The sequence below is a fragment of the Amphibalanus amphitrite genome, unplaced genomic scaffold (genome assembly GCF_019059575.1).
Source record: "Amphibalanus amphitrite isolate SeventyFive unplaced genomic scaffold, NRLGWU_Aamphi_draft 000049F_arrow, whole genome shotgun sequence".
NCBI lineage: Eukaryota > Metazoa > Arthropoda > Thecostraca > Balanomorpha > Balanidae > Amphibalanus > Amphibalanus amphitrite.
The window spans coordinates 1,048,551-1,072,816 of record NW_024881545.1 but is presented as its reverse complement, the minus strand read 5'-3'; the positions used below and the strand labels follow the sequence as shown (position 1 = coordinate 1,072,816).

At 48.5% G+C, this 24,266-nt stretch overlaps 2 protein-coding genes across 2 annotated transcripts in view; one reads left to right on the top strand and one right to left on the bottom strand.

The window, feature by feature from the left end:
- LOC122377724 overlaps positions 1–13,165 on the bottom strand; it is a 34,213-nt gene extending 21,048 nt beyond the window's left edge. The window contains exons 1-4 of the mRNA XM_043358090.1: positions 12,927–13,165; positions 10,443–10,616; positions 9,845–10,190; positions 9,230–9,428 (exon numbers count right to left, since the gene is read on the bottom strand). Of these exons, the coding sequence (XP_043214025.1) occupies positions 9,230–9,428; positions 9,845–10,190; positions 10,443–10,616; positions 12,927–13,079 (872 nt within the window). The 5' untranslated portion in view covers positions 13,080–13,165. The remainder of the gene's footprint in view (positions 1–9,229; positions 9,429–9,844; positions 10,191–10,442; positions 10,617–12,926) is intronic.
- A 236-nt stretch (positions 13,166–13,401) lies between these two features.
- LOC122377722 lies at positions 13,402–23,359 on the top strand. Its single transcript, XM_043358089.1, has 14 exons — positions 13,402–13,524; positions 14,276–14,422; positions 14,750–14,923; positions 17,363–17,674; positions 17,848–18,080; positions 18,302–18,469; positions 18,618–18,759; positions 18,931–19,053; positions 19,404–19,493; positions 19,693–19,819; positions 20,444–20,546; positions 22,005–22,120; positions 22,423–22,520; positions 22,849–23,359. Exons 1-14 carry the CDS (start codon positions 13,483–13,485, stop codon positions 23,002–23,004), a joined length of 2,031 nt encoding a protein of 676 aa, XP_043214024.1. The 5' UTR covers positions 13,402–13,482; the 3' UTR covers positions 23,005–23,359.
- The last annotated feature ends 907 nt before the right edge of the window (positions 23,360–24,266 follow it).

Sequence of the window (24,266 nt, the reverse complement as noted above, 5' to 3'; positions counted from 1 at the left end):
GGCACGATGTGGCCGGGGGTGCGCCCGTGGCGCGTGCTCATGTGCGCCATAGGGTTAGCATTAGAATCGACAAAAACAGGCCATTGCTCGGGAACGGTAAGGGCTACAGAAATGAAATTTTCACACCAAGTCGAGCGCGTGCACTCATTTGTCGTATTAAATTTTCGAGGGTGTGGGTTCAGCGGTGTGCACGTGATGGGGCCGCGACCGGCGCCGAGCAGAGGGCACGTGCTTTAGGCTCAGTTCTTCGCTTAGAAAACTGAGTGAAAAGCATCAGAGCCAACGAAGGCCGACACAAGGCACCGCTCGCCAAGGGGATTCGCCAGTAAATACAATTAATTTGTTTTTGCAATATCTCAGCCGTTTCTGGGCCGATTTAGCTGAAACTTGGACTGTCGGTGGTAGTGTAGTGTAGGGTAGGGTAGGGTAGGGTAGGGTAGGGTAGGGTAGGGTAGGGTAGGGGATTTTAGGGTAGGGTTGGGTAGGGGATTGTAGGGTAGGGTAGGGTAGCCGGTAGGGTAGGGTAGGGGATTGTAGGGGATTGTAGGGTAGGGTAGGGTAGGGTAGGGTAGAGTTAGGTAGGGTAGAGTTAGGTAGGGTAGAGTTAGGTAGGGTAGGGTAGGGTAGGGTAGGGTATGGTAGGGTAAGGTAGGGTAGGGTAGGGTAGTGTAAGGGTAGAGTTAGGTAGGGTAGGGTAGGGTAGGGTAGGGTAGGGTAGGGTAGGGTAGGGTAGGGTAGGGTAGGGTAGTGTAAGGGTAGGGTAGGGTAGGGTAGGGTGGGGTAGGTTAGTGTAGGAGTAGGGTAGGGGTAGGGTAGGGTAGGGTAGTGTAAGGGTAGGGTATGGTAGGGTAGGGTAGGGTAGGGTAGGGGTAGGTTAGGGTAGTGTATAGGGGTAGAGGTAGGGGAAGGGGTAGGGTAGGGTAGGGTAGGGTAGTGTAGGAGTAGGGTAGGGTAGGGTAGGGTAGGGTAGGGTAGGGTAGTGTAGGGGTAGGGTAGGGTAGGGTAGGGTAGTGTAAGGGTAGGGTAGGATAGGGTAGGGTAGGGTAGGGTAGGGTAGGGACTAGGGTAGGGTAGGATAGGGTAGGGTAGGGTAGGGTAGGGTAGGGTAGGGTAGGGTAGTAGGGTAGGGTAGGGTAAGGTAGGGTAGTAGGGTAGGGTAGGATAGTAGGGTAGGGTAGGATAGTAGGGTAGGGTAGAGTAGGGTAGGGTAGTAGGGTAGGGTAGGGTAGGGTAGGGGTAGGGTTGTGTTCAAAAAGGGCTTAACATACAAAACACTTGAACACTCCGCAACTATCACCATCCCTTACAGTTCAATTAAAAACAGCTACCCAAATCTACCCAAATAATACAGCTAAAAATACAAGTCAATCAGCCAAACGAATGCACCCGTAACATAACATAACTCAAAACATACAGTTATCGCGTAAACCTGTACCTCTAGTCTATCTACTATTATAAATCCTAAAAAGTCCGCCGCCGCCCACGCCGCCGCCGTCGGGGTTACTCCCAAAAAGCCTTATTGCGGCGCCGTCGGTGGACGCAGGATGGTGAAATTTTCACGACTCGTGGGTCACGTAAATGAACAGGTCGTATTAAATTTTGGGCACGATGCGGCCGGGGGTGCGCCCGTGGCGCGTGCTCATGTGCGCCATAGGGTTAGCATTAGAATCGGCAAAAACAGGCTATTGCTCGGGAACGGTAAGGGCTACGGGGGTGAAATTTTCGCTGTAAGTCGAGCGCGTGCACTCAATTGTCGTATTAAATTCTTGAGGGTGTGGGTTCAGCGGTGTGCACGTGGTGCGGCCGCGACCGGCTCCGAGCAGAACGCACGTGCTTTAGGCTCAGTTGTTCGCTTCCAAAACTGAGTGAAAAGCATCAGAGCCGGCAGGTCATTGACCTTTGACAACGAAGGCCGACACAAGGCACCGCTCGCCAAGGGGATTCGCCAGTAAATACAATAAATTTGTTCTTGCAATATCTCAGCCGTTTCTGGGCCGATTTAGCTGAAACTTGGATTGTCGGTGGCAGTGTATGGTAGGGTAGGGTAGGGTAGGGTAGGGTAGTGTTGGGTAGGGTAGGGGTAGGGTAGGGTAGGGTAGGGTATGGTAGGGTAGGGTAGGGTAGTGTAAGGGTAGGGTAGGGTAGGGTAGGGTAGGGTAGGGTAGGGTAGGGTAGTGTAGTGTAGGGTAGGGTAGTGTAGTGTAGGAGTAGGGTAGGGTAGGGTAGGTTAGGGTAGTGTAGGGTAGGGTAGGGTAGGGTAGGTGAGGGTAGGGCAGGGTAGTGTAAGGGTAGGGTAGGGTAGGGACTAGGGTAGGGTAGGGTAGGGTAGGGTAGGGTAGGGTAGGGTAGGGTAGTAGGGTAGGGTATGGTAGGGCAGGGTAGGGTAGGGTAGGGTAGGGTAGGGTAGTAGGGTAGGGTATGGTAGGGCAGGGTAGGGTAGTGTAGGGTAGAGTTAGGTAGGGTAGAGTTAGGTAGGGTAGGGTAGGGTAGTAGGGTAGGGTATGGTAGGGTAGGGTAGGGTAGGGTAAGGTAGGGTGGGGTAGGGTAGGGGATTGTAGGGTAGGGTAGGGTAGGGTAGGGTAGGGTAGGGGATTGTAGGGTAGGGTAGGGAAGGGTAGGGTGGGGTAGGGTAGGGTAGGGTAGGGGTAGGGGTAGGGTAGGGTAGGATAGGGTAGTGTAAGGGTAGGGTAGGGTAGGGTAGGGTAGGGTAGGGTAGGGTAGGGTAGTGTAGGAGTAGGGTAGGGTAGGGTAGTGTAGGGTAGGGTGGGGGTAGGGTAGTGTAGGAGTAGGGTAGGGTGGTAGGGTAGGGTAGGGGTAGGGTAGGGTAGGGGTAGGGTAGGGTAGGGGTAGGGTAGGGTAGGGGTAGGGTGGGGTAGTGTAGGGGTAGGGTAGGGTAGGGTAGGGTAGGGTTGAATTGAGTAACATCCTAACTTACAAAGGGCTCGAACAACTCGCATGCATCACCATCATACTTTACAGTTCAATTAAAAGCAGTTACCCAGTTCTTCACAAATAATACCAATAAAAATGCAAGTTTCTACACCCAAACTAATGCATCCGTTAATCAAGCATATCAAAACATACAGTTATCGCGTAAACCTGTACCTCTAGTCTATATTATAAATCCTAAAAAGTCCGCCGCCCACGCCGTCGGGGTTACTCCCTAAAAGGCTTATTAAGGCGCCGTCGATTGACGCACGAGGGTGAAATTTTTACCAGTCGTGGGTCACGTAATAAAACAGGTCGTATTAAATTTTGGGCACGATGCGGCCGGGGGTGCGCCCGTGGCGCGTGCTCATGTGCGCCATAGGGTTAGCATAAGAATCGGCAAAAACAGGCTATTGCTCGGGAACGGTAAGGGCTACGGAGGTGAAATTTTCACGTCAAGTCGAGCCCGTGCATTCATTTGTCGTATTAAATTTTCGAGGGTGTGGGTTCAGCGGTGTGCACGTGGTGGGGCCGCGACCGGCGCCGAGCAGAGGGCACGTGCTTTAGGCTCAGTTGTTCGCTTAAAAACTGAGTCAAAAGCATCAGAGCCGGGAGGTCGTTGACCTTTGACACCGAAGGCCGACACAAGGCACCGCTCGCCAAGGGGATTCGCCAGTAAATACAATTAATTTGTTTTTGCAATATCTCAGCCGTTTCTGGGCCGATTTAGCTGAAACTTGGACTGTCGGTGGCAGTGTAGGGTAGGGTAGGGTAGGGGTAGGGTAGGGTAGTGTAGTGTAGTGTAGTGTAGTGTAGGGTAGGGTAGGGTATGGTAGGGTAGGGTAGGGTAGGGTAGGGTAGTGTAGGGGTAGGGTAGGGTAGGATAGGGTAGGGTAGGGTAGGGTAAGGTTAGGGTAGGGTAGGGTAGTGTAAGGGTAGGGTAGGGTAGGGTAGGGTAGGGTGGGGTAGTGTAGGGGTAGGGTAGGGTAGGTTAGGGTAGGGTAGTGTAAGGGTAGGGTAGTGTAAGGGTAGGGTAGTGTAGGGGTAGGGTAGGGTAGGGTATGGTAGGGTAGGGTAGGGTAGGGTAGGGTAGTGTAGGGGTAGGGTAGGGTAGGGTAGGGTAGTGTAGGGGTAGGGTAGAGTTAGATAGGGTAGTAGGGTAGGTTAGGGTAGTAGGGTAGGTTAGGATAGTAGGGTAGCGTAGGGTAGTAGGGTAGGGTAGGGTAGGGTAGTAGGGTAGGGTAGGGTAGGGTAGTAGGGTAGGGTAGGGTAGGATAGGGTAGGGGTAGGGTAGGGGTAGGGTTGAGTTCAAAAAGGGCCCAACATACAAAACACTTGAACACCCCGCAACTATCACCATCCCTTACAGTTTTTAAAACAGCTACCCAAATCTACCCAAATAATATAGCTAAAAATACAAATCAATCACCCAAAACTAATGCACCCGTAACATAACATAAATCAAAACATACAGTTATCGCGTAAACCTGTACCTCTAGTCTATATTATAAATCCTAGAAAATCCGCCCACGCCGTCGGGGTTACTCCCTAAAAGGCTTATTACGGCGCCGTCGATTGACGCACGAGGATGAAATTTTGCCGACTCGTGGGTCACGTCATTCAACAGGTCGTATTAAATTTTGGGCACGATGTGGCCGGGGGTGCGCCCGTGGCGCGTGCTCATGTGCGCCATAGGGTTAGCATTAGAATCGACAAAAACAGGCCATTGCTCGGGAACGGTAAGGGCTACAGAAATGAAATTTTCACACCAAGTCGAGCGCGTGCACTCATTTGTCGTATTAAATTTTCGAGGGTGTGGGTTCAGCGGTGTGCACGTGATGGGGCCGCGACCGGCGCCGAGCAGAGGGCACGTGCTTTAGGCTCAGTTCTTCGCTTAGAAAACTGAGTGAAAAGCATCAGAGCCAACGAAGGCCGACACAAGGCACCGCTCGCCAAGGGGATTCGCCAGTAAATACAATTAATTTGTTTTTGCAATATCTCAGCCGTTTCTGGGCCGATTTAGCTGAAACTTGGACTGTCGGTGGTAGTGTAGTGTAGGGTAGGGTAGGGTAGGGTAGGGTAGGGTAGGGTAGGGTAGGGGATTTTAGGGTAGGGTTGGGTAGGGGATTGTAGGGTAGGGTAGGGTAGCCGGTAGGGTAGGGTAGGGGATTGTAGGGGATTGTAGGGTAGGGTAGGGTAGGGTAGGGTAGAGTTAGGTAGGGTAGAGTTAGGTAGGGTAGAGTTAGGTAGGGTAGGGTAGGGTAGGGTAGGGTATGGTAGGGTAAGGTAGGGTAGGGTAGGGTAGTGTAAGGGTAGAGTTAGGTAGGGTAGGGTAGGGTAGGGTAGGGTAGGGTAGGGTAGGGTAGGGTAGGGTAGGGTAGGGTAGTGTAAGGGTAGGGTAGGGTAGGGTAGGGTGGGGTAGGTTAGTGTAGGAGTAGGGTAGGGGTAGGGTAGGGTAGGGTAGTGTAAGGGTAGGGTATGGTAGGGTAGGGTAGGGTAGGGTAGGGGTAGGTTAGGGTAGTGTATAGGGGTAGAGGTAGGGGTAGGGGTAGGGTAGGGTAGGGTAGGGTAGTGTAAGGGTAGGGTAGGGTAGGGTAGTGTAAGGGTAGTGTAGGGTAGGGTAGTGTAGGGGTAGGGTAGGGTAGGGTAGGGTAGGGTATGGTAGGGTAGGGTAGGTAGGATAGGGTAGGATAGGGTAGGATAGGGTAGGGTAGGGTAGTGTAGGGTAGTGTAGGGGTAGGGTAGGCTAGGGTAGTGTAGGGTTAGGGGTAGGGTAGGGGTAGGGTAGGGTAGGGGTAGGGTAGGAGTAGGGGTAGGGTAGGGTAGGGGTAGGGTAGGGGTAGGGTGGGGTAGGGTAGGGTACAGTAGGGTAGGGACTAGGGTAGTGTAAGGGTAGGGTAGGGTAGGGTAGGGTAAGGTAGGGTATGGTAGGGTAGGGTAGGGTAGGGTAGGGGTAGGGTAGGGTAGGGTAGGGGTAGGGTTAAGTTCAAAAAGGGCCTAACATACAAAACACTTGAACACCCCGCACCTATCGCCAACCCTTACAGTTTAATTAAAAACAGCTACCCAAATCTATCCAAATAATACATCTAAAAACACAAGTCAATCACCCAAACTAATGCACCCGTAACTTAACATAAATCAAAACATACAGTTATCGCGTAAACCTGTACCTCTAGTAAATCTTAAAAAGTCCGCCGCCGCCCACGCCGCCGTCGGGGTTACTCCCTAAAAGGCTTATTACGGCGCCGTCGATTGACGCACGAGGGTGAAATTTTCACGACTCGTGGGTCACGTAAATGAACAGGTCGTATTAAATTTTGGGCACGATGCGGCCGGGGGTGCGCCCGTGGCGCGTGCTCATGTGCGCCATAGGGTTAGCATTAGAATCGGCAAAAACAGGCTTTTGCTCGGAAACGGTAAGGGCCACGGGGGTGAAATTTTCGCTGTAAGTCGATCGCGTGCACTCATTTGTCGTATTAAATTTTCGACGGTGTGGGTTCAGCGCTGTGCACGTGGTGGGGCCGCGACCGGTGCCGAGCAGAAGGCACGTGCTTTAGGCTCAGTTGTTCGCTTAAAAACCTGAGTGAAAAGCATCAGAGCCGGCAGGTCGTTGACCTTTGACAACGAATACCGGCGCCGGGCACCCCTCGCCAAGGGGATTCGCCAGTAAATACGATAAATTTGTTTTTGCAATATCTCAGCCGTTTCTGGGCCGATTTAGCTGAAACTTGGACTGTCAGTGGTAGTGTAGTGTAGGGTAGGGTAGGGTAGGGTAGGGTAGGGTAGGGTAGGGTAGAATAGGGTAGGGTAGGGTAGGGTAGGGTAGGGTAGGGTAGAATAGGGTAGGGTAGGGTAGGGTTGGGTAGGGGATTGTAGGGTAGGGTAGGGTAGGGTAGGGGATTGTAGGGTAGGGGTAGGGTAGGGTAGGGTAGGGTAGTGTAAGGGTAGGGTAGGGTAGGGTAGGGTAAGGGTAGGGTAGGGTAGGGTAGGGTAGTGTAAAGGTTGGGTAGGGTAGGGTAGGGTAGGGTAGGGTAGGGTAGGGTAGTGTAGGAGTAGGGTAGGGTAGTGTAGGAGTAGGGTAGGGTAGGGTAGGGTAGGGTAGGGTAGGGTAGTGTAAGGGTAGGGTAGGGTAGGGTAGGGTAGTGTAGGAGTAGGGTAGGGTAGGGTAGGGTAGGGTATGGGTAGGGTAGGGTAGGGTAGGGTAGGGTAGGGTAGGTAGGGTAGGGTAGGGTAGGGTAGGGTAGTGGTAAGGTAGGGTAGGGTAGGGTAGGGTAGAGGGTAGGGTAGGATAGGGTAGGGGTAGGGTAGGGGTAGGGTAGGGGTAGGGTTGAGTTCAAAAAGGGCCCAACATACAAAACACTTGAACACCCCGCAACTATCACCATCCCTTACAGTTCAATTAAAAACAGCTACCCAAATCTACCCAAATAATACAGCTAAAAATACAAACCCAAACTAATGCACCCGTAACATAACATAAATCAAAGCATACAGTTATCGCGTAAACCTGTACCTCTAGTCTACTATTATAAATCTTAAAAAGTTCCACGCCGCCCACGTCGGGGTTACTCCCTAAAAGGCTTATTACGGCGCCGTCGATTGACGCAGGAGGATGAAATTTTCACAACTCGTGGGTCACGTCATTCAACAGGTTGTATTAAATTTTGGGCACGATGCGGCCGGGGGTGCGCCCGTGGCGCGTGCTCATGTGCGCCATAGGGTTAGCATTAGAATCGGCATAAACACTTATTAAACAGGCTATTGCTCGGAAACGGTGAGGGCTACGGGGGTGAAATTTTCATGCCAAGTCGAGCGCGTGCACTCATTTGTCGTATTAAATTTTCGACGGTGTGGGTTCAGCGGTGTGCACGTGGTGGGGCCGCGACCGGTGCCGAGCAGAAGGCACGTGCTTTAGGCTCAGTTGTTCGCTTAGAAAACTGAGTGAAAAGCATCAGAGCCAACGAAGGCCGACACAAGGCACCGCTCGCCAAGGGGATTCGCCAGTAAAAACAATTAATTTGTTTTTGCAATATCTCAGCCGTTTCTGGGCCGATTTAGCTGAAACTTGGACTGTCGGTGGTAGTGTAGTGTAGGGTAGGGTAGGGTAGGGTAGGGTAGGGTAGGGGATTGTAGGGTAGGGTTGGGTAGGGGATTGTAGGGTAGGGTAGGGTAGGGTAGGGGATTGTAGGGTAGGGTAGGGTAGGGTAGGGTAGAGTTAGGTAGGGTAGAGTTAGGTAGGGTAGGGTAGGGTAGGATAGGGTAAGGTAGGGTAGGGTAGGGTAGTGTAAGGGTATAGGTAGGGTAGGGTAGGGTAGGGTAGGGTAGGGTAGGGTAGGGTAGGGTAGGATAGGGTAGGGTAGTGTAAGGGTAGGGTAGGGTATGGTATGGTAGGGTAGGGTAGGTTAGTGTAGGAGTAGGGTAGGGTAGGAGTAGGGTAGGGTAGGAGTAGGGTAGGGTAGGGTAGGGTAGGGTAGGGTAGGGTAGTGTAAGGGTAGGGTATGGTAGGGTAGGGTAGTGTAAGGGTAGGGTAGGGTAGGGTAGGGTAGGGTAGTGTAAAGGTAGGGTAGGGTAGGGTATGGTAGGGTAGGGTAGGGTAGGGTAGGGTAGGAGTAGGGTAGGGTAGGGTAGGGTAAGGGTAGGGTAAGGTAGGGTGGGGTAGGGTAGGGTAGGGTAGGAGTAGGGTAGGGTAGGGTAGGGTAGGGTAGGTAGGGTAGGGTAGGGTAGGGTAGGGTAGGGTAGGGTAGGGTAGGGTAGGGTAGGTAGGGTAGGGTAGGGTAGGGTAGGTAGGGTAGGGTAGGGTAGGGTAGTGGTAAGGTAGGGTAGGGTAGGGTAGTGTAGTGTAGGGGTAGGGTAGGGTAGGGTATGGTAGGGTAGGGTATAGGGTAGGGTATGGTAGGGTAGGGTAGGGTAGGGTAGGGTAGTGTAGGGGTAGGGTAGGGTAGGGTAGGGTAGGGTAGGGTAGGTTAGGGTAGGGCTGCGTTCAGTAACATCTTAACTTACAAAGGGCTCGAAGAACTCGCATGCATCACCATCATACTTTACAGTTCAATTAAAAGCAGTTACCCACTTCTACAAAAATCATACCAATAAAAATGCAAGTTTCTACACCCAAACTAATGCATCCGTTAATCATACATATCAAAACATACAGTTATCGCGTAAACCTGTACCTCTAGTGCTATCTAAATAATAATCATTTACAAGAAAATTAACGGTAAAGATTTTAACCTTATGGGACACATGGCTGATACATCGCAGCACTCTATAACCCGAAGATTCCGATAAGCCTCTGACCAACCTGTCCTTGATCCAGTAGGCGAAGCTCTTGCTGGCGTTGAGGAAGTCCTGGCCGAGGGCGTCGTTGGTGACGAAGCTGAGGTAGCTGTTGTGGTCGAGGTCGCCCCGGCCGAAGTACTCCTCCCCAAACACCATGCTGATGCCCAGGTGTTCAATTGCCCGAATTAAGTTCTTGTACGCCAAAAGAGGTCGCCAAACACCTGTCAAATCATGTCATTTGTAAATATAAAATTTTATCAGGATCGCTCTTAATCGTGAAGTTTATTAGCTTCCATCAAATTAATCTATTTCGAATGATTAATGAGCATTGAGACTACAACATGCTTCAGGTAGCACGGTAACCATTTTTATGGGTATGCAGTGATGCACAGAAAATTAATACGAATGAGACGCGGCTAGCGATATTCAATATATCTAATGAATGTAACATAGAGACCATCATATCACCTGACTGCTCACACCGGCGCGGGGGCGCGGCGGCTTTTTACGAAGGTAATGCGGAACAGTCTACCTCCCAGGAAGTGCCTTGCGGCGCAGTATTTTACTAGTTCCGCTGTTAGTGGTCACTCAGGAACAAAAGATACGTTACGATGATGCTTGCTCGACGCATACTTACCTGAAGAATCTTTTTCTTTAATTTCTCTGGTCAGCTGGTCGAGGAAGATGTAGTTAGCACGATTGTAGAACTGGATACCGGCGTCTATTGAAGGCGTATCGAAACGGGTAATTTTGTCGCGAAAGTCATCCAGTCGAATTCTGAATAGGATTTTGTTTTGGAAAAGCTGGTCGCCGATGCGGAATTTTGGCCATTTGAGTTCATCGATCAAAAGGTTGGTGTACTGAAAATGTTCAGAGAGGTTTCTCCGGATCACAGAGCCGTTGGTGAAGAGGAAGAAGGCGATCTCGGCTCGCTCCGACTGCAGCGCCTCAGTGACGTTTCCCAGTCCAGTACTGATTTGCACCTGAAACATTTGAACTGCGATAAAATTGAGATAATAATAGCAAATAAAAACGACGCAAGATATCACTGCATCGTCATTTAGCTCATCAAATGAGGCATTAAAATAACGGATACGTTTATAAACACTGTCATGAAACCAGCGATGAATGTATGTAGCTTCATCCCTTTTATATCAAGGTTCAAGTTGCACCTATTTACCCAGATAAACTTCAGAGGGCACTGAGAGAACACTGAGGACACCGGGAGTGCTGACCTGGCTGATGGTCTCCTGCATCTCGTACTGGTACTGCAGCACGCTGATCATGTTGACCGCGTTCTGAATGATGAGCGCCATGATGGGGATGAAGGGCAGGCAGAGCATCTGGGCCAGGTGGATCTGCTTGCCGCGGCCGGTGGTCGGGTCTAGGCCGCAGCATCCTGTCTTCACCTGAAACCGAGTACATACAGACGGCGCTCCATTCTCGGTCGAACATTCTTTTCAGCCTTTTTAGCCTTCGCCCTGATGGCCGGGGCTGGGGTAGGCGTTTTCGGTCACACTGTCTAGTTTTGTAAGTGTGTGGAAGACAAAAATGGCGCGTAACGCCACGAAACTTTGAATAGTCTATTACGCACCGATATTGCATCGAGTTTCAAAATAAATTTCTGACCCAGGTGACCTAAGATCAGATCATCAGGTCAAGTTAAGTGACTAATAACCATGCCACTACGAAAAAAACTGCTAGGTCAAGATCTTGACCTGAAGTCAATTTTTTTTACATTCGACCTTCTCGACGAAAAAAAAAAACCGCTATGCTAGCAAAATGTATGCAATTGCATATTATGATTGAATCTAAAGCAATGGCAAACAACTGTCTCGGCATCTTCTGATATATTTTTTACTCTAATGAGCCAAACAGCTGAGCCGAGGTCAAATATCAAGACGTGTCAGGGAAGAGGCTTTTAAAGAGTTTTTGGATGCGTTTTCTTTGCGATGCTGTAGCTGTTATTGATTCACCAGTACCTATTGTGCCGATTTGTAAAAAGTATCAACAACGTAAAACTTTAACGCAAAAAAAATGCTGCCTTATGACATCCTGTGACCTAAGCCTTGACCTGAGCGAAAAATGCCTTAAATACTTTCGAAACAAATTAAAGGTTACATGCTTTGTAAGGGAAATTATCGTCCCTCATGTTAAGAATGCAAGTAGCAAAATAAATCGCAGAGGTGCACCGTAAAATTTGGCAAATATTGATAGGTAGGCAAGTACCCATGAGCGGCTCATGATCTTTCCAGATGCAACGCATTGAAGCTTTTCACAATCAAACTACTTACAATGTCGTCTGTCGGTATTCAACAATATATGGGAAAAGTAAAGTTTCCGTCATTATAAATCGTAAGACAGGGACAAGCACACATAAATACATCCTCGCATACCATGAGCTCCAAATTAGTGAGCATGATGAAGGATCACTGTTCTGGATAGCGCTGAGTCGCTGTCACGATTAATATGCGCTTATGTCTTCATCAGTTGAAATTAAAATTGAAATATTAACCTAATTTACTTATCCCATTAGGCTCGAATAAGTATACATCTTCTCACATCCCAAGACTGGAGGACGGGGCAAAAATGTGATATATTTCTTTTGAGCAAGCAAAAGGACTAAACACGTCTATGTCCATTGCTCAATGCGTCAATATTAAACCCAAGGCCATACATATTAACCCGGCAGTTGCTGGGGTATTTCGCCACCCACCGTTTGCTGGGGGGGGGGCGTTAAACGCCCCCAGCCGATAACTCGAGAACCAATAGGCGCAGCGAAACGCACGAGGCGGCAAACGAAAGAACGCGACAAGACGCTTCAGATGAGTACTTTAAAGTTGAATTTTGAGGTCACAGGTCAGGTCAAGGTCAGGTCAAACACCTGAAATCGGGCTTTCAGTAGCATGGACTTCAGGACTTCGCAATGGGCGCCTCTCGTCATAAACTCTGTCAAAACGGTGCACAATTCATCATATAAGGCCTACAAGAGTGTCAGCTCCATGCAGGGGTCAGTCAAGCATAGGTCAGGGTCAAGGTCAGGTCAACCGGGCAGGCACATTATCCCCGAAAATAAAAACTGATATTCGCAACCTGTGACACATGTTTTATGGGTAATTTGGGGCGTAGAACACGATGGTGACATTCATTTTATCATATGTGTACGTGTTTGGCTTAAAAAGTTCAATTTAAGAAATTCATGTATCATGGTCGTGAAGTAGTTATGAGAAATTGCCAAGATTCAGTTCAAGATTTTGGAAAATGCGGAACGATAATCAATAATCGAAGATAGCCATTTCATTCTTCATGGTATTGGCAGTCTAATGGCGTTTACGGCATGTCTCTATGTCTGTTCTGTGATTTTATATGATTTTTTGAACATATGCCGTTTTTGGTCGAAAACTCAGAAAACATGACGTCACTAAAACCTCGATATCTCAAAAATTTTCCGACCGATTTTTTTTAAAACTTTGTCACAATACACTTCAATCAATTCCCTACAGGTACCCAAAATTTGGCGCGCCTGCGGCGCGCCGTTTTTATGCTATGGCGCGACGAAAAAAGTGGGGGCGTTTAACGCCCCCCCCCAGCAACTCGCGGGTTAAACCCATGCATCGCTCACATCCCCTCATCCTCTCGCAAAAACCCATCCCACCTTGTGCAAAAAAAAAAAAATCCAAACAAATTTGCGTGCAGTTATTTCGCACGCTGAGTCTCACCTTGAAGACGCCGCCGTTGAACTCGACCAGTTTGCTGTCGTCATCGCTGTCCTCTAGGGAGAGCGCCGAGCTGCGCCGGCCGGCCGACGTGGCCTCCTTTACCTTGTTGTTCCTCAGGCCCATCTTGGCGTGTGGCCGCCCAGCATGGTGCATGCAGGCTGCCGCGGCCGCCCGCAGAACGGCAGTGGAGCGCGGCCGGCCGGCGGCCGCTCCCCGCCCCGCCCCGCCCCGCCCCGGCGGGTCCCCCCAGTGGGGCACGGCGCCCCTGATCCACCCTCCGAGACCGGGCCAGATTAATTGGGCAATATCAGGTGAGCGCGCAGCTTCATATCGGCCAATTATTGTCTTTTTGTTAGCGGACGGTCGATGGACTGATGAGGCGAAATGAGGCTCTTGTCATAAGCTGCCGCTGGTGGGGACAGTGGGGAGGGGCGAGGGGGCTGCTCCGAAGGGGTGGTCGCTGAGCCCAGGAGCAGACTTGGAGCTGGGGCCCGCACGGCAGCGGCAGCACCCTGAGGACCGGCCCACCAGCCGGCCCGCCAGCACGCCGCCAGCCATGCCCAGCAAGAAGAAGAGCAAAGATGGCGACGTGAAAGAGGTAGGTTGTTTGACCTCCAAAAACTGACTGTATCAGGGACTTGCCAAGTCGAATAATTAGGTTGCTGACATCCTGTTAGGTTTTGCTGGCATCCTAGATATAACCGGTTAACTACATTTTGTCGGTTACATCGTAACTGCTATGCGTAGATGGCTGTTACAGACGTGCTTGAGAGACGTTTGTAGGCTAAAGGGACAATATAAATGTGTGAAAGCACACTATGGTCATATAAGCACGATTATGATTATTGTAATACGAGTTAACTCACGCAGCCCCATGGGTGTATAAATTGTAGTGATGCAGCTTCCAATAAGGCGCCCATCGCGACGCGAAAATGTACGCGAAAATGGGACCTGCGAATCTAACGTGTAGTGCGGCACAGCATAACCTCAGGCGCTTGATCAAAACGCCATCTAGTGACAGGAATTCAAATGAGTGGGAAGTGGAAACGCTCTAGTCGGAGACTGCGGAGAAAGGAAGTCCAAACTGTTAGTTAAGACGACTATTTGTAGCTGCAGTTTGCTGTTAAGCCACTGTGATCCGTCCACAGTTTTCATTTCACGATTTGTTTCCAGCAGCGGCGGTATGCCCCGTATTTTCTTTCTTTTTCTTGTTCATCTTTCATTCACATCGGGAAGCCGCCATGGTGAGCATTCCTCTTCATCTGATGACTGATTTCTCATGTTCACGATCAAATCCTCTCCAAGCGGTGGTCCACCTCATTCTTATGATTATTCTCTGTGACTCACAGAATCCAAAGGAAGGCGGCAGCGGCGGAGGTGGCGGAGGAGGCGGCGAGAGGAACGAGAGTGAGACGATGGAGATGAAGCTGCCTCCCAACCCGCGGCGTCTCTCCGGCATCTCCATCGACAGCGAGGACTCTACCAAGATGGTGGAGGTTAGTGGACTCACTTGTGTCTGTGTCTGGCTATATGGCCTATGGGTATCGGGTGCAAATCGTGTTATGCAGCATGAGTGCAAAACGAGCGCTGTAGCCGACGCACCCTAAATTCCCGATAAGTAAACGGCGTAGTGTTTGGTATTGGCCACTTGCAGCAATGGTAGATTATAGTTATGTAGCGATAAAATTTTACTAAAGTAATATCTGATTTTTCTCAAGCAAAAATATATCATTAAATGCGGAATAAGTTCTAATGTGACTTGATCCTAACTAGTTATTCCATTCTTAGCTAACTATGTATTTGCATTTTCCCATTCGACACAGGTGAAGACGGGCTGTTGTGGTATGGATCCGACAACCGGCCGAGGGAAGCAGCTCCATCTGATCCAGATGCTGCTGCTCCCCTTCATTCCCATCATGGCGCTCATCATCCAGAACGTGGTCAACATGGTGACCGTGCTCGAGTCGCAGGCGGATATGCAGAAGACCATCGAACAAGTGGGTAAACTCTGTGTTTAGAATTAATCAAACGCATTGTCGCCAACTCAATCGTCAAAAGAATCGTGGGTCAAAGTTAACCCTAGAACGCCTAGGGGGGGTTGTATCAACCCCCCCCCCTGAGGTTTTTTCGAAGTGCACGCTAAACGGCTTGTCGTAGCGGGCTGAAATTTTCAATACCCTCTGGGGCAACCTTTGCGCATCTTTTGCCGAAAAAAAATTGATCGGGTCATGTCAGGTCACGGAGTTATGACGTCATAAGAGGTACAGCCTCCGGCCGACAGTTACCAAACGTGTGCGCCGAATCCCTAGGTTTTCTGCCGGTGATACCCACATTGTTTGATGGATCATGATGAAACTTCCCATGCATGTTATGTTGAGGCAAGCATTGGCTATCGTGTGGTGCAAGAAAATTGACCGGGTCAGGTCAGGTCACGGAGCTATGACGTCACAAGAGGAACAGCGTCCGGTACTATTTTTGAAAAGCGCCCGAACCACTATTTTGCTAATTCTTGTCACCTCAATGGGAATATGCAGCAATATTAGCTTCTATAGGGAGCAAATGGACCTCCCAAATCCAAAAATACAATCAGATTTCAAAAATTTAAATTTTGATTTTTCGAATTTCTGCCGCCGACTGTGACCTTGCCGACTTCCGGCGCTCCCAACGCGCCATTTTTAGAGCTAGGGAAACGAAATACATACCAAACGATAGAGAATTGATCAAGAAACACGATAGTGAAGGTTTCAAGTCGATATCTCCCACCGTTTTGCCGCAATCGCCGCGGAAAGTTGAAAAAGTTTGATTTTTTCGGAAAATTTGACCTTTGACCGGTCATAAGTAGGTCAAATGTTGACCTAGGACCAAAAAATATACCACCAATCGCGAGATCTCGTTGAGAGCAATCCGTTGGTTTTTTCCGCTAAGCTCTACGACCTTCCGTTTCGAAACGCCAGGGGGGGGGGTCGTAACAACCCCCCCCCTGGTCGTTCGTGTTATGAGAAATGGCCTGGTCGTGCGAGGGTTAAAATAGCCTTTGTGCCAAGTAAACAGTCGATACTAATTAACCCGCGCCCCGTAGGGCTACCGGCGGACCCTACCACCCGTAGGGGGGGGCCGTTTCGGCCCCCCCCCTAAGATCTCGGAAAGTTACCGGCCGATTTTCAAAATTCAAACGGCGTTCGATAGCCCCACCCGGGAACTACCTTGTGACCAAATTTCATTGATCTAGGTCAAACCGATGACGTCACAGGTCAGGTCAAAGGTCAGATTTTCACCGTTCACAGGCATTTCAAGAAATGTGTTGTGAAATCGAGTAAATTGGTAATTTATTGAAAACCATCGATGGTACATTGTTCGTCAAACACATACTTTGCTATCTGAGGTCACTGATACCAGGTCAGGTCACAGCGAGGTCAGGTCACCGGGGGTCACATTATGAAAGTGTCGTGTGATGCATGTTTTATGGTCCATTTTACATGACAAATGCGATTATGTGGGTTAGGTAGCCTTTGGGGCCAGCCTAGGTCACGTTTTGGTGAAGGTCAGGTCAAGGTCAGGTCAAATTAGGTCAAATTTCAAAGTTGATAATTTTGCATAAAATGGGTATCGATTCGATGCAACTCGTCACGGGGAGTCCAATGGTGGTCTTTGTTTTGCTCTACGAGGTCTAGAATTGCCAAAAATTGAGTTTGAAAATTTGACGTCATCATTTTTGAACAGTTTTTTCGCTATAACTTGGCCAAAAAACGAGGTATCGATCTGAAATTTGGTATGTAGATAGAAGACGGTAGGTACTATCACATATATTCCGGTTTTTTCGAAAATCAAAAAACTTTTTGGATTTTTCGGCTTATATATCCAAAAAAATGCATTTTTGATTTTTGGGGGTCAAAACTCAAAAATTTCAAAAATCCGAGATAGCAGTTTTGTAGCCCTGTCTATTCTACACCTTTTGTGTCTTGATCATTTTTCTGTATCTTCAAAGCTGTAGGCCTGACAGGTCTTCTCGCGAAGGTCTTTTTTCGGTCGAAAATGACAGAACATGACGTCATTCTGACGTCATTTGTGGCCAACCTATCATAGCCTCTGGAAAAATTTTTGGTCACAATGTGTAAAATCGATGCCCGGAGGGGTCCTGAAAGTTTGGTGGCGATATCTCCAGCCGTTTAGGAGATAACGACCGAAAAGGACAGGGGGGGGGCCGTTTCGGCCCCCCCCCCCCTACGGGGCGCGGGTTAAAACTACCACAGAACTGGGCGTGAAACGGTGTATCTTTTAATGTGACCAAAAAGCTCAGTCATTGCTGGTCGTTGTTGTTACCAAACATGTATATTCTGTTCCGTCAACCGTCATTTTTCGAAGGCATAAATTACTGTTTAGTGGCCAAGCTGTTCGGTTCAACTTCATATATGTTACCATCCATATTTTACTTTCAGGTGCAAATCAGTACCGACCTGGGAAACGTCACTGAAGCACTGCAGTCGGAGCGAGCCGAGATTGCCTTCTTCCTCTTCACCAACGGCTCTGTGATCCGGAGAAATCTCTCCGAGCACTTTCAGTACACTAACCAGCTGATTGATAACCTTCAGTGGCCGGAGTTTCGGATAGATGACAAGCTATTCCTGAACAAGTTTTTGTTTCGCATCAGGCTCGACGACTTTCGAGATAAAATTAGAAAGTTTGATACGCCATCAATTGACGCGGGAATAGCGTTCTACAACCGGGCAAACTACATCTTTCTCGATCAGGTATGTCTAAGCATCAGATCGTCAACAACGATGATATCGTGGATTTCGCGCTACGCCAGCTTCCTATCTTTTGGACTTGTCGAGATATTCTTGCGCCATAGACTTGACAGTAGCTGAACAATATTGGCAACCGTTTGTAATTGCAAATAAATTCGCGCACTTCATGTCTGCAGCTCACCCGGGAGATCAAGGAAAAGGATGCCAGTGGCGTCTGGCGTCCGCTTCTAGCCTATAAGAACATGATTCGAGCCATTGAGCATCTGGGTATCAGCATGGTCTTCGGAGAACAATACTTTGGCAGAGGCGACCTCGACCAGAGTAGCTACATTGAGTTTGTCACCAACGACGCCCTCGGCCAGGATTTTCTCAACAGCAGTCAAAACTTCGCCTACTGGATCAAAGATCGGTAGGTCAACTGAAGGAATTGAAATTTCAAAGATGCCTCTTGTAATATGTTACTTCCAAAGTCGCGCTTGCAAAAGAGGCGTCTCGTGCAGTTATGACTTTATCTTTCCAAACTGATTTGGTAGATTCCATCTGCAATATTGTGTCCGTTAGTTGAATTCAACAGCCATATCCGTCCTAAACACTTTTTCATCGGCGTTTCGGTCGTTCTTCCGTCGCCAGATACGTCCAGCTACAGAGCATGTACCCCTGGTACTCCAACATCACCCGACGTCGCCACGAGATCCTTCTCAGAGAGAAGATCGAACCCGACTTCGAGAAGGCCACCGAGTACTTTTACGCCATGCTGGGCTATCTAGACGCCCTGAAAACCATCCAGTACGAAATCAGGTGAGAACTGAAACTCCCATGGGGTGATGAGACTCTAAAAAAATGATGCAGATTTTTTTAGCCCCTACTGTCTATGTCTATGACATTCAGTGAAAACTGAAAAGGACTCCCTGCATTGAGAGAATCTCGTGGCGCGCCCTGTTTGCAGACACGAGGTGGAGAACACTATACGGGAGGGCGTGCGAGCGCTCAACTCTGAGGTGGTTGTCGGCCTGGCGCTGCTGGTTATCGTGCTGCTCATCTCCCCCATCATCATCCTGTTGGTGCGCATGGTCACCAGGACGCTGCAGGCGAGTCACTGAACGTGCCACTGACGAGGGTGACATCTGGCCGCTAGTGGAGCTCCGAAAGTTTTGGAATGATGCAGAGTTATTTCATGAACATGCAAAAGTTTTTTTTTTCTAGCAATAAATGCTTTTTGGCTTGATAAGTTGGCATATGTAACACAAAGTGCTTTTCAGGCCTTTTCGGAAACACTTCTGGAGAAGACACATGAGCTTAGCAACGAGAAGAAGCGATCCGACAAGCTGTTGTACCAGATGTTGCCGCCAACGGTGGCGCAGCAGCTGAGACAGAGGAAACAGGTGGGTATGTTGGAAGGGAGAGGACAAGAGAGAGAGAGAGAGAGAGAGAGAGAGAGAGAGAGAGAGAGAGAGAGAGAGAGAGAGAGAGAGAGAGAGAGAGAGAGAGAGAGAGAGAGAGAGAGAGAGTGAGAGAGTGAGGAGAGAGCGGAGAAAGAGAGGGAAGACGATGTTTTTCGTATTAAAGTTTTGCTTATGTTTGGGTCAATCACAGTTTGTTTTAATCGCATAAGACTAATGGGCGAACTTCACGAAATTTGCCCTATGATATCAAATACTGCCAACCGTTTAGAGGGGTACTTTACTTTTGAAGCCAGAAAGCAATGGCTGTTTCACATCTTATTTACGTGCAGGTGTCCACGGAGGTGCACGAGTCGGTCACTGTCTACTTCAGCGACATCATCGGCTTCTACGAGCTCGCCGCCGAGAGCACTCCTCTGCAGGTAGGCATGAATTGTGGCATGCGCTTCCACGCTTCTCGTAAAAAGGCTGAGAGTCTGCTAACTTACACATTACTTGCGGTTTATTGTAACTGACTCCTAATGAAAAATGAATTAGTTACTTATTTGGAAGAAAAGTGTTGAATTTATTAGTCGCTACTCACTGGCAATCCAAACCACATTCTGCGCTGCTATATTTCAGGTAATTTCGCTGCTGAACGTCATCTACAAGATGTACGACTCTCAGATCGACTGTTATGACGTGTACAAGATCGACACCGTGGGTGACGCCTACATGGTCTCCAGCGGTCTGCACATGAGGAGACCAGGTATGGAACGGATGATACCTGATCGACGAAATGAGACGAAACACCATCGCGAGCTTTGGGAAAAGAGACGTTTCGAATCAATAAAATTGCATGATTGTGTCATCATTCGAAGACATGGGTGTGCATTATATTAGCCGTTTTCACGACAGCCATCTGGTACACATTTGGTGCAGATTAGGTGCAGATTTGGTGCAGATTTGGTCAAATTAGGTTCAGTGTGTTTCTTAAAAGTTATCAGTCTGGGCTATACACACACTTATATGCCTCATTTGCTCAATTATCAGAAATCATTTTTGATTAAAGGGATGAAACAAATTCATGATACGTAGATCTTTATTGTAAATGAGATTTGATGCAGATTTTGTCAAATTAGGAGTGCATTCGCCAGATAGCCCGTCGTTGAAAATAGCTATTACCACCAATAGGCCTAACACGAACATTATTCGCTGTGTGGAGCTTTCCGCCTGCTTGTAAGAGCGTCGATGAAAGAAAAGGCCATTTCATTGGCAACGCTCGTGTGCTAGGTACTGCACGAAGATCTGGCACCGCTCCGTTACCTGAAGCTAATTTTGACCTGACCTGAACTGGTTCGGCCTGACCACTGACCTCCCACTTCATTGACAGACACCAACCACGCGGCAGAGGTGGCCCACATGGCGCTGGACCTACTCACCGGTACTGAAAACTTTGTCATCCCGCACATGCCCGGGGAGAAACTGAAAATACGGTACGTCAGTGTACGCCAAATCATTTCGCGCAACAATTAGGCGATATCCCGCGCCCCAGTGGGAATCTCAGCCAACTTCGCCCTAGTGGGGGGGGGGGGGGCATATGTTACCACCCACCTCTAACTCAAAAACTAAGAGGGCTAGAAAGACGCGGTAAAAAGCAGTCGATAGCTCTCAATGCGTACGTTTGAAAGTATTTCAATCATTTTTCATCTTAGAGCAATATTGGGGTCACCAGAGGTCATCAAAGGTCAAAATTTGCCAATTGTCATTATAATTTTCAGAAAACATGCCGTTATCTCAGGAACTATGGTAGCTAGAAAAACGCATGGAACAGCAATCGATAGCTTTTGACCTCTTCTTTTGATAAGGTCACTATCACAATTGACCTCAGGGCAACGGTTTAGCCTCCAGAGAGCAAAAACTCCAAAAATAGCTGTTTTTACGAAAAGTGTTTTTCGACAATAGCTTTCGACTACACAAAGCCACGACATTTCCATTGCCAGAATCGTGTTCCCCTCGCCGAGACGCGTCGAATGAACTATAATTTGACCTTGAAAGGTCAACTTGAAAATTTGACCTCAGGTCAAGGTCATGACCTGACCGGGAAAGGTCATGTTGCATATCAGTCGATGCGTCTCAACAAGACAAACACAATGAGACCATCCCCAGCGTTCTAACTCTTTCCAATCGCGAGTTATTGGCAAAAAGCTGTTTGTAGCCTCGAATGACCTCGGATGACCTTTCTAGAGGCTATCAGCAAAAATGACACCTAGGTCATCACGGGTGGTCCAAATCATTGTGATTCTGAAATAGTTGGACTGTTCCTATGCGTACAGACGGATCTAGAGGCATTTTGATTTTTCTCCATTGACTTGTAATGGAAAGGTCACGCCACTGACCTGAACCTAGGTCACGGATATAAAAAATCCGAGATATACAAATTGTAGGCGCCTATAACAGCATGCAATCCACCAAGTTTTAAACCTTTCTGACAAACACTGCAGGCTGGACATGATTGCAAACTTTTTTAGGCTTGGTCAGTTAACTTGACCTGGTGACCTGACCTGACATGACCTGGGGTCAAAAATTTCACACATTGTCCAAAATTGATGTACCAAAAGCTAAGGGTTTTTATTTACACGCAAAAAACGCGACAGGGTGGTAACATATGCCCCCCCCCCCCCCCACACTGGGGCGAAGGATATATGTTTTTGATCTGAAAAAGGAGAACTATTCAATAAAACAAGTCAAACTTCGTCTCACTTCCATTGACTTCATTCAAAAATAGGAGCTCAAAATAATTTATTGTTTTGCATTCACGATCGATACGAAGCAGATGAACTCGTCTATATCCTGTACATTGTCCCCTGTTGTTTGGTTATTGCATGCGCTGCTCGTATGGCGGCTAGATAAACTATTCCTTAGCTAACCATCACATTCTGGTGATGTTGCAGGATCGGCATCCACACGGGACCGGTGGTGGCCGGCGTGGTGGGCACCAAGATGCCGCGCTACTGCCTGTTTGGAGACACCGTGTCCACGGCCTCACGACTGGAATACACCGGACAGCGTGAGTGCTACGCATAGTTGGTGGCTATGGTCCGAAGCATGAAATATTGCTTTTTTTAGCAAAGCTCAGGAATTATTTCGGTAAAATCGCATGATTAATACCATGTTTTGCTCGCAAGACCTCTGCGATAATGAAATCATTACCTAGTGAGTCACTTTTGCACCATTTTGCAAGGCGGATAATGATATTCAGACAATCCTCTTCTCGTATCAACCAGTTTGCGACTATAGGTTATTAAAGACAACGGGACACAATACCTTTATAGATATATCACTTCACTGACGCGTGTCTCTGTTCCTCAGCGTTCAAGATCCACATCTCGAGCGCCACCCGCAGCATGCTGGAGCCCACCCAGGGCGGTTTCATTGTGGTCCCGCGCGGGGAGGTGGATGTTCACAGGGTATGTATTGGAACCTTGCCGCTAAAAACATCAGCTCGGCGGATTAAACTCCTCTCTTAAACTTTAAGATGCTTACATGCCCTACAATAAATGCCCAATTACATGATCAAGTCATAGAAGTATATAATAAAACTGGATGCCTAAGAAGAGCATCTTCTTTGGAGCTACTGACGATGTTTAAAAGCATATGGGAAAAATCGCGGATTGGTTTAATTCAACTATTTTGGTCCGCGCAAACAAAGGTGATTAGTAACTGATGAATAGAAATCAATTCTGCAGCCAAGCATCAAATTCGTCTTTACCTGACGTTGGCATGCATTTGTTTCAGAACAAGCCGAAGATGGAGACGTTCTGGCTGGTGGGTCGCCACAACGACACGAAGAAGCGCAAGGAGAAGTTGGACCAGGAGAGCGTCAGCAAGGGCACCAGCGGCAGGAAAAAGAGGGGAAACCCTTCAGTCATCAAGAAAATCCTCTGCAAATAGTCGCACTTACCTGTGGCGAGCGATTCGCGGAACTACCATTGCCGCCTGGTGCGAGTAGGGCTACTGCCATCTAGGGCTACTGCTGCTGCTGTCACTACCACTGCTGCTCCTGTCGTTTCTGGTAGTGATGGTGGTGGCGATGTGGTCGATAATGATGGTACTTCTGCTGCCAGTGTGCGCAGAGGCCACAGTGACGAGACAGATTCCGTCGCGGAGCTGCGAGTGTGGTTCGAAATGGACCGTGAAAACCCGGCAGAGACCAGAGTGTCCTAGTCAATGTGAGCGCACTGTGGAGAGCTATGGGCTGTTGTGCACTGAATACAGACCGAAATAAACTGAAGATTTAGATGGCATAACAAAAACAACGCGCGTTTCTATTGGCACAGCAAAAGGTATCGGATCGCAGAATATCGAAGGCACTGACAAAATTATAGGTATGAAGTTTCAAAATATCAAACGCAAATTATCAAAGTGCTGTAAAAGATGACAAGAAAATATATCAATAGCCTAGTCAAAGTCACAGAAAATCAAAATCGCTTTACCCGCGCCTGGCCAGGGAGTATTTTAACAAAAAACAATACGGCCAATATTTAGGTCATGTCAAAGCTCAAAGCTCAAGGTCACTAGAAATCATCAAAGGTTAAAGTTTGCGCCTATTTCGACAATTTTCGAGAAAGCGGCGTGTACCTCGGGAATACATAAAGCTGCAAAAGGGAAAAGAGAACGAATAGAGATACAGTGCCATCTCGATATCGAACCGCATTCGATTCGATAGCGCTTGCTGAAGAATGCTCTCAGATACTAAGAGAGAGAGAGAGAGAGATAGAGAGATAGAGAGAGAGAGAGAGAGAGAGAGAGAGAGAGAGAGAGAGAGAGAGAGAGAGAGAGAGAGAGAGAGAGAGAGAGAGAGAGAGAGAGAGAGAGAGAGAGAGAGAGATTCCTGTATTGACAGACTCTTAGTCCATATCTAGGCTAGTATGACAAGTGGAGATGATCACTTGAACAGAAGAGTAAGCCAAGCTTTCCTTACAGAAGACAAGCACGCCAGGTCACTGTTAACCGGCAGGCGGTGGGCCTCCCGGCCACCTTCCGCGCGGTCGGGGGGGGGGGGCATTTTTTTTTTGCCCCACCCGTATCTCCGAAACTACTGGACGGATCTGAAAATTCAAACGGCGTTCGATAGCTCTGTCAAATTTGTTGAAGGAAACTAAATTTCATTGACCTCAGGGTCACCAATGACGTCACAGGTCAGGTCATAGATA

Bases quoted from the DNA above. Each gene is read 5' to 3' on its own strand.
- LOC122377722 (XM_043358089.1), top strand. From the start codon at position 13,483: ATGCCCAGCAAGAAGAAGAGCAAAGATGGCGACGTGAAAGAG. The intron at 18,760-18,930 runs GCGAGTCACTGA...AGTGCTTTTCAG, and splicing joins TGGTCACCAGGACGCTGCAG to GCCTTTTCGGAAACACTTCT. The intron at 22,121-22,422 runs GTGAGTGCTACG...TCTGTTCCTCAG, and splicing joins ACTGGAATACACCGGACAGC to CGTTCAAGATCCACATCTCG.